The 9,817-nt window shown below is 39.0% G+C and overlaps 1 protein-coding gene across 1 annotated transcript in view; it reads right to left on the bottom strand.

Annotated features, from left to right (window-relative positions):
• Nucleotides 1-8,788, bottom strand: part of si:dkey-33i11.1 (B-cell receptor CD22) — a 29,750-nt gene extending 20,962 nt beyond the window's left edge. Inside the window, exons 1-4 of the mRNA XM_062063522.1 lie at nt 8,697-8,788; nt 4,145-4,290; nt 3,906-4,026; nt 3,701-3,837 (exon numbers count right to left, since the gene is read on the bottom strand). Of these exons, the coding sequence (XP_061919506.1) occupies nt 3,701-3,837; nt 3,906-4,026; nt 4,145-4,290; nt 8,697-8,788 (496 nt within the window). The remainder of the gene's footprint in view (nt 1-3,700; nt 3,838-3,905; nt 4,027-4,144; nt 4,291-8,696) is intronic.
• Between the last annotated feature and the right edge of the window lie 1,029 nt (nt 8,789-9,817).

Raw genomic sequence — 9,817 nt, 5'->3', positions numbered from 1 at the left:
TATATATATATATATATATATATATGATCCAGCCCTGTTCAAAGGATGGACAGACCAACATTTAAAGAAAACAATATGATTGGCAACCAGAAACAGGTGTGTCCTGATTGCCAATATGGAACAGATAGGGAAGTCAGTGTTCAGTGGCAGATAAGAGTAACACACAGTAGGTGGAAACCAAAAATAACAGAGCTGGAACTGAGATAACACTGAAACATGAAGAAAAAAAACCTAACTTGTTAATACTAATGCTGTCAAACGATTAATTTCTTAAAATTAGATTAATCACACTTTTAAATGTGGATTTGGAAGCAAGATGGCGGCGCTTCACGGCGGCAGCTTCTTGCAGGCGCTCTTGGAAGTGTAGACCGATTTGGCAAAAATACCCGTCAATTCAGTCAATTTCATGGCTGGCTCACAGCGTGTTCACTCCGTGATCACTTATGACCGACATACGATTCTGGATGTGGAGAGATCGGGCCATTTTGGGCTGAAAGATGCGTGTACGGTGGACCTACTCGCTAGCTTGGGAATTCTTCGCGAGCTACATCCAGCAGTGGCCTTTGAAGCAGCGGGGTCCACTACCAGCGGGGACCGTCAACGAAAGAGACGTAAGCGGTGTGCTCGGAAGCAGAAGCGGGGATGTCGGGCGGGGCTAACAACAAAGCTAAAGGCTTTGTTGTTAGCGGGGCTAACAAAAAAGCTAAAGGCTAATCCTCAAAGAAGCGCTAATAAGGAGTCTGTTAAGCTAGAACTAGCCAGTGCCAGGCTGGATAATCCCTGCACACATAGCAATTCTCTTAGAATAATATACAACTCACATAATGTTTTTTCTGCGTCAGAGGTGGGCATGCATTTTACTGAGGTGGCAAACAATCTGAAAATTCCTGTCATATCAAATCCTAGATATGGTCGAAATTATTTAAAGTGCACTACGCATAATAAACGTAACATTATTAATATTGCTACTACGGATACTTTCAACAATAACTCCTCAAAACAGCCCACTACCTATAATATGGGCTTTTTAAACATAAGATCGTCTTCCAAAACGTTATTAGTTAATGAAGTCATTAGAGACAACAATCTTGATGTCGTTGGTCTAGCCGAGACCTGGCTCAAACCAGACAAATTTTTTGCGCTGGGTGAGGCGTCTCCTCCTGGCTATACGGGAACGCATATTGCCCGTCCCATTAAAAGGGGTGGGGGTGTTGCACTAATATACAACAAAAACTTTAACCTTACCTCGGACCTAAATAATAAATATAACTCGTTTGAGGTGCTTACTATGAGGTTTGTCACACCGCTGCCTCTGCACCTGGCCCTATTCGGACTTTATCAATGAATTTTCAGAGTTCGTTGCTGATCTAGTGACGCACGCCGACAATATAATCATAATGGGAGACTTTAACATCCATATGAATACCCCATCGGACCCTCCATGCGTGGCGCTCCAGACTATAATTGATAGCTGTGGTCTTACACAAATAATAAATGAACCCACGCATCGCAACGGTAATACGATAGATCTAGTGCTTGTCAGGGGTGTCACCACCTCTAAAGTTACGATACTCCCGTACACTAAAGTAATGTCCGATCATTACCTTATAAAATTCGAAGTTCTGACTCATTGTGAACAAACTAATAATAATAATAATAACTACTATAGCAGCTGCAACATTAATGCTGCCACAACGACGACTCTTACTAACCTACTGCCTTCGGTAATGGCACCATTCCCAAATTATGTGGGCTCTATTGATAACCTCACTAACAACTTTAACGACGCCCTGCGCGACACCATTGATAGTGTAGCACCGCTAAAGCTAAAAAGGGCCCCTAAAAGGCGTACCCCATGGTTTACAGACGAAACTAAAGCCCAGAAATTATCATGTAGAAAGCTGGAACGCAAATGGCGTGCGACTAAACTTGAGGTTTTCCATCAAGCATGGAGTGATAGTTTAATAACTTATAAACGCATGCTTACCTCAGCTAAAGCTAAATATTACTCAAATCTCATCCACCTCAACAAAAATGATCCTAAATTTTTGTTTAGTACAGTAGCATCGCTAACCCAACAAGGGACTCCTCCCAGTAGCTCCACCCACTCAGCAGATGACTTTATGAAATTCTTTAATAAGAAAATTGAAGTCATTAGAAAAGAGATTAAAGACAATGCATCTCAGCTACAACTGGGTTCTATTAACACAAATACGACTGTATATACGACGGACACTGCCCTGCAAAATAGTTTCTCTCTCTTTGATGAAATAACATTGGAGGAATTGTTAAAATGTGTAAATGGGACAAAACAAACAACATGTTTACTTGACCCAATTCCTGGGAAACTTATCAAGGAGCTTTTTGTATTATTAGGTCCATCAGTGTTAAATATTATAAACTTATCACTTTCCTCTGGCACTGTTCCCCTAGCATTCAAAAAAGCGGTTATTCATCCTCTACTCAAAAGACCTAACCTCGATCCTGACCTCATGGTAAACTACCGGCCGGTGTCCCACCTTCCGTTTATCTCGAAAATCCTCGAAAAAATGGTCACACAGCAGCTAAATGAACACTTAGCGTCTAACAATATCTGTGAACCTTTTCAATCCGGTTTCAGGGCAAATCACTCTACGGAGACAGCCCTCGCAAAAATGACTAATGATCTATTGCTAACGATGGATTCTGATGCGTCATCTATGTTGCTGCTTCTTGATCTTAGCGCCGCTTTCGATACTGTTGATCATAATATTTTATTAGAGCGTATTAAAACGCGTATTGGGATGTCAGACTTAGCCTTGTCTTGGTTTAACTCTTATCTGACCCACATATGCGGTCCTCTCCAAGGTTTCTCATAGTCATTCACATTGACGTCCCACTGTGGTGAGTTTTCCTTGCCCGTATGTGGGCTCTGTACCGAGGATGTCGTTGTGGCTTGTACAGCCCTTTGAGACACTTGTGATTTAGGGCTATATAAATAAACATTGATTAATTGATTGATTGATTGATTTTTCAACAAATAATCCCAGTTAATACTCACTTGCATAATTTAAATGAACTTAAAAAAAGACCCCAATATTTGGACACAAATTGTCAGAACATCATCCAGGAACATTTTCAAAGGTTTTACTTTAATGTGCGTCATCTGTTGTTCAAAATATCTACTCAAAGTATTTTTAAGTCCCATCAAGGTTTATTTGCCACACAGAACACTAGACTTAAACTCTTTATTCATCTTTGCACTGACGTATGCATTGACCTGATGAATGACCGTGTAACAACCTGAGCCGCATTTCAGGTAAACAAAGTAAATGAACATGTGCAGTCAAAATAGAGTGTGTGATTAATATGCATATATATATATATATATATATATATATATATATATATATATATATATATATATATATATATATATATATATATATATATATATATATATATATATATATATATATATATATATATACACATGCAATATTTTTTTGTGATTAATCACATGCGTTAATGCATTCAATTTGACAGCCCTAGTTAATATCCCATGTCAAAATGAAATAAATATGGGAAGTTGTACTGAAAGAAAAGAAACAAACTGAGGCAACCCTGGACTTAATTATTCTGTATTTGGTCCTTTGGGGAAAAAAGGTTTTGACAGCCCTGCTTTTGGGGATTCATTAGAAAAATCAGCAAAATTACTTACGGCCCAGCGCCAATGAGAGAGGCGGAGACTGCACATTCTGCGGTGGGATTGGTCGACAGATGTACTTTCCCGTGTGCACAAGGTCAAAGCGTTTAATAGTCATCCATTTGTCATAGGAACCTAGGTTTAGTCCATTCCTGTGCGTAATGAACGGCATAAGGACTCCATTATTCTGACTTATAAACGAGAAGCATATTGCGCTCACCTGTACAAAGCTAGGCTCCTTCCGGTAGCAGCACATCCACTGGCCTGGCAGCCGACAAACACAGTCTCCCCAAAGCCAAACATGTTGGCTGACCTGGTTGGATGCAGCTGGACCTGGAGGTCTGACATATGCACACACACACACAAAAATCAAACCTCTGTGTGAATACCTGGCCGACTACTTTTTGTATTTCCTCAGTAGTATCTATCACAGTTGATTCAGCACTGGCAAGAAGGAACCTGTTACATCCAGAGCGATGGTGTCTGGAGAGGTCCATCTTCCTAGCGGCTGGTCTGTCTCGAACCTGAAATGGTACTGGCCCGCATCACTCAGCTTGACAGCTCGAATTTGGACCGAACAGCTGGAGTAGCTCCCGCCGATGTAGCTGCAATTCATTATGAATGTGTCAGAATTATACTGTATGGACTAAGTAATGTGACGCCTGGCCAGGACACCCACAGGAAGTGAAAATAGAACTCGAATGGTCTGCGGGCGGAGCGTAGGGTCATAAATACAGCAGTGCCTCAACTTAAGAGTGTTTGAGATAAGAGCTGCCTCTCGGAGGACAATTGTTATGCTTTAAGTTGCATGCAAAAACTTGAGTGACAAGCATTCCCGCCATTGGTTGGTGTAGCAAATGTCACAGTAAACCCTGTAAGATCCCACCAAAACATCAGATTTTTCTCGCTAGCAATAGTTTATAGCTAGGGATCGATGTAACTTTGTCTTCCAAGCATGGGAAGGAAACATGTGAGCGTGAAGGACAGTGCTGAGAACAAGTGGATGATATTCAGTCAATTAAAGAAAGAAATCATCAAAAACATGACAGAGCATGTTGCCAACTTGGCGAAACATTTCGAGCCTATCACTGCGAGTCTGCACCATACTGAAGCACAATGAGTCTAACGCCAGCTGAGAATGTTGAAATTATATATATATATATACGTAAAAATCTATATGTAAAAACAGGGAAAAGCTGCTGATACTGTGTTTGACCGAGAAGCAGCTGGAAGTCCACTCTCCAATGCTGTACATTATTATTACATTACTTCAATAAACTATGTCGTTGTTTGTTGTGCATTTTATACAATATATTTTTTTGATCTAAAAGTTAGTTTTTCTTTTTAAAAGGCATGTTCCTCTATGTGTTAAAACGCCAATGCAATTGATTTTATTTCATTTCAATGGGCACCCTTGATTTGAGATAAGAGCTTCGTCACAGAACCAATCATGTGTGTAATATGAGGTTCTACAGTGTATAGTGTGTGTAAGTTATTCAACACCAAACTCATCTAAGCATGCCTTTATAGTTTTTGATTATGTACACTAGGCCACTGATTCTTAAGGGTCGGGGCCCATTGTTGGGCCGCAGGCGTCCCCTCGTCGGCCGCCAAAAAATATCTGTTTCTCAGCTGTTGTCCTTATGAGCTGCAGCCATACACAGTTGTTATACAGTTTTCCACCACTTGTGGCAGTAATGCCAATCTCAAACAATCAGAGATGTTTCTTCTGCGCAAAAAATTATGACTAATAATTGATTAATGATAAGTGATGAAGCTGTATTTTCATTTGCGCTTTAATTTTATTGATAGTATAGTTAAGAAACCTATTAATTATTAATTTAGTTCATTCAATCTAGCACAACACAATTATATGTAAATATATTTTTCGTCAGTAGTTTATGAGTCCCTTCTTACGCAGTATATTTGGTTAGTACTTATTTTTCTAGTTAGCCTGACCTTAGCCTAAGCTTAGGTTTATGTGTCAAAGTACCAGTAGAATGTAAACTCAACATGCCTTTATATTGAAGCTATTACCATATGATTTATGACACCAAAAAACTTACAAAGTTTGCGAGTAAATATACAGTATATGATCAAAACAGTATCAATAGTATCAACCATTTTGAGAGTTAATGAGCAAGCCAGTCACGTGATGACGTAGAGTATTTTGGGAAAAATTATGATCTAGAACCTTATATTTTTGAGACTAAATGCAAGGAGGATGAGCAATAAGTTTTAGAAGCCGAGGGATAAACGGATGTAGCTTTACTAAAACACTATAGCGTCAACAGAAAAACTAACCATAATAAAGCAAACACTTACTGTACAATTTCCACTCTCGCTGTGATTCCGACTGATGGGATGCTCACATAATCCCGTTTGGATGAAGAATCAATCACAATCCTCATGAAGGGTTAAAACAAAAGTTGCAGCAACTAGCGTCTTTTTCGCCACCTCTGGGACGTGAAAGTCAACCAGCCTGTCGGACCATGGCCACATTTGTCTACTACCAGTTTAGAGACGCATGAATTATAATCTAGAATGTACTTTTAGCAAGTTTGAGACAAAGCAGAAGCAGCCGCCGGCTTATGTGGCAACAACAGCAGCGTAAAATAGCATTAGCTCATTGCTATCAATGCGCCGCTAAAATAGGCCGTCTACGTTACCACCTATAATATAAATACAGCGCATATTTGGTTAATTTTCAAGTTATGACATGTAAATGGAGTATTGTTGGCGGTTAGTGCAGAAGCGTTCCTCCAGTGACATCATGTGACCTCAAATCTATGGAAATTGCCAAAGATGTTTTGAGCGGAATATTCAAAATGGCCGACTGAATTTGTGGCATTTGTGATGTGGAGGCGGTATTTTTTACATACTTTGCCGATTGTAAATACAACTGGATATCAATCAATCAATCAATGTTTATTTATATAGCCCTAAATCACAAAAGTCTCAAAGGGCTGCACAAGCCACAACGACATCCTCGGCACAGAGCCCACACAAGGGATATGGTTTAATGGATACAATGAAACACCAATAAAGCATATAAAGTCAACTTTTTTTTCCATTATACTGGTACTGTAAATCAATATTAGTCTTTGTGATCAACACTTAGTTTCATATAATTTAGGTTAGATAGCATTATTGAATATAATTAAAATCAAGAGTAAGATTACTAATTTAGGGTTAAAGTTTGAGAGGGCCCCGGAACCTTCTGTAGTAGAAAAGTTGGGCCCTGAGATCAAAAAGGTTAAGAACCTCTGTACTAGGGAACAGAAAGCAACCTTCCCTGCACATTTGAATACACAGAAATATACAGAATGTCTTAGTATGATTGAAGAATTAGCCCAGGAGGAATGGAGCGGTCAAAGCCCAATAAAGTCAAAGATGTGTGCCAGTATTTTTACTTTTGCAGTTTTTCCATCCAGCCCGGTGTTCTTACAATTTCTTGGTTATCGGCCAAACTCTGTATTAAAATGTGGTAACAAAACACAATTCACGGCCACAATTCCCTCCAATCACAGCACACAAGGACTCAAACCTGAGCTAGCAAGGATTATCTTTCAAATTTGAACTGGTACGGTACCAATTGGTACCAGTACTAACTGTAAAAAATGTTGCTGCTTTTGTATGTGTTCATGTACAAAAGTATATTGGTCAATAAAATTGACCAATCTTTATTTATTTAACATTAAACATCAAACTGATAATGATAACTGTGCAGTCCATTTGTTTTCCTATACTTATCTGTCTCATCTGTAAGTATGCATTTATTTCAGTGGTTCCAAGGTGCGTGTGTGCCAGTCTTGTCTTTTGTTGATCCCTAAAAAGTAAGTACACACTAGCTGTTTGATTGTAACATGCATCTTATTATCTTTCATGACCAACATTTGGAGGTGTTGATATCACCATGTAAATGGTTAATGCTAATCAGTAGCATATTTTTGAAGGCATCAAAACTATGAATGAACACATGTGGAGTTATGTACTTAACAAAAAAAGGTGAAATAACTGAAAACATGTTTTATATTCTAGTTCAAAATAGCCACCCTTTGCTCTGATTACTACTTTGCACACACTTGGCATTCTCTCGATGAGCTTCAAGAGGTAGTCACCTGAAATGGTTTTCACTTTACAGGTGTGCTTGAAGCTCATCGAGAGAATGCCAAGAGTGTGCGAAGCAGTAATCAGAGCAAACGGGGGCTATTTTGAAAAAAACAAAACTAGAATATAAAACATGCTTTCAGTTTTTTTTACCTTTTTTTGTTACTTACATAACTCCATAGTTTTGATGCCTTCAGTGACAATCTACAATGTAAATAGTCATAAAAATGATGCCCTGTACTGTATATATATATATATATATATATATATATATATATATATATATATATATATATATATATATATATATATATATATATATATATATATATATATATATATATATATATATAGCAAAGGATCGATCAAGCGCATTTTGAAAAGTGGAGCCTTATTCTTGAGCACTTTCTATCAGGAACACTTGCTTTGTTTGCATGGACCATTGCAACATCACTTACAATACTCTAGAATCAGACCACTGTTTGCCCGCCAAGTGCATGAACCGTGTCTGCTTATAGAAATATGGTATCGTTGGAGTTGATGTACTCAGTAGTACTGACAGAATTAGGTTGGTAGCTATAAAAGTACCAAATTTGGATCCAATCCCGAAAAAAACCCCGCCACACTTCCACTTATTGCAGCGTTCACCAACAAAGTGATGTTAAATGTTCATTTGTTGTTTGTATTTATTCTGCATTGTTTCTTGCATGAACAACTATGACTACACCCTATTTTAGTTTGGATGTTGGAACAAATGAATTGGATTTACATGACTTTTTATGGGAAAAATTGCTTCGATTTTCGCACAATTCTGTTCTTGCCTGTTTTTGTGGAACGGATCACAAACAAAAAGCGAGATTTCATTACATGCTGTAGTGCCTGTGATTCCAAATTGTCTTACCGCGTGCGTCCACGGTAGGACAGGCTAACTTGGTTTGGATCAGGGTGATGGACGAACTCCCTTCGACCATCAGATGACACACGAAACCACATGACCCACTTCACTGTGTGACCTGTGAAGATGATGATAAAAATATGTGACAATGCTACGTCATTGCAAAGTGTATTGTAATAGAAATAACCTAGGGTGTATAGCAATTAAACCTTTATCTGCTTTTTTCATCCATACTGAGGTGTGAATAGGAAAACAATTGCTACGCTACCTGATGGATAGTCATAGCGGCAAGGCAGAGTTACGGTGGTTCCTGCCCACACACAAATCTCTCTTCGTGAGAATGACACACTCCACCTGCTCTGGACCCCTGCAGTAAATAACAAAATGCCAACATTGTTAAGCAATTATAATGACTAAAATCAAATTGTTAACAAAAGGGGGAAACACGTCATTTTTGTGTTTGTGTTTGTGGAGGGAGGTGTGGCCAGCGCTGCCTGCAGGAGCGGAGGTCACCACCTCTGTCCATGGTGCTGAGGACAGAGCACCATCAGATGGGGGCGTGGCAGTGCTGAGGGCGAGACACAGCTGAACAGGTGATTAGATCTCCCAGGTGGTACGAGTTATCTAATCACATGTTGTCTTTAACAGTAACGGCCGGGAACAGGAGAGGAGGAGGATTTGGAGTGACTGACTGCTGAAAAACATTTGATTAAATTGATGAACACTAAAACTCTGTTAAAAACTGCACGCCAGGCTCCTGGGACGTGTGTAACTGTGGAACTGCTAGGCAGTGACTTCCACAGTGTTTATGTTTTAGAAAAATACTTTCTGGTTCATGTAGCATGATGAACAGACAAGTGGTAAAACCTGACCATGGTAAATGAATGTCTGCAAAGTAGGATTGTTATCAATAATTCAAATATTTTCATAAATAGAGCATATAAACTGTTTGTAACCTTCTTAATGTTTTTTTTATTTTTTTTTAGCATAATTAGAGCCCTCTAAACATTAAATAACACCAATGCAGTCACCTTTACACTCATTCCACCTAACATAGTGGCCCTTAGTGTGCTCACTGGTAGCCCAGAAGGTCCTCAAAGTGTCATTGCTATGGTCGTCACCAGGCC

Source organism: Entelurus aequoreus, linkage group LG11 (genome assembly GCF_033978785.1).
Source record: "Entelurus aequoreus isolate RoL-2023_Sb linkage group LG11, RoL_Eaeq_v1.1, whole genome shotgun sequence".
In the NCBI taxonomy this organism is placed as follows: domain Eukaryota; kingdom Metazoa; phylum Chordata; class Actinopteri; order Syngnathiformes; family Syngnathidae; genus Entelurus; species Entelurus aequoreus.
Note: the sequence above shows the minus strand (reverse complement) of the source record. Positions and strands in the feature narration are given on the sequence as shown.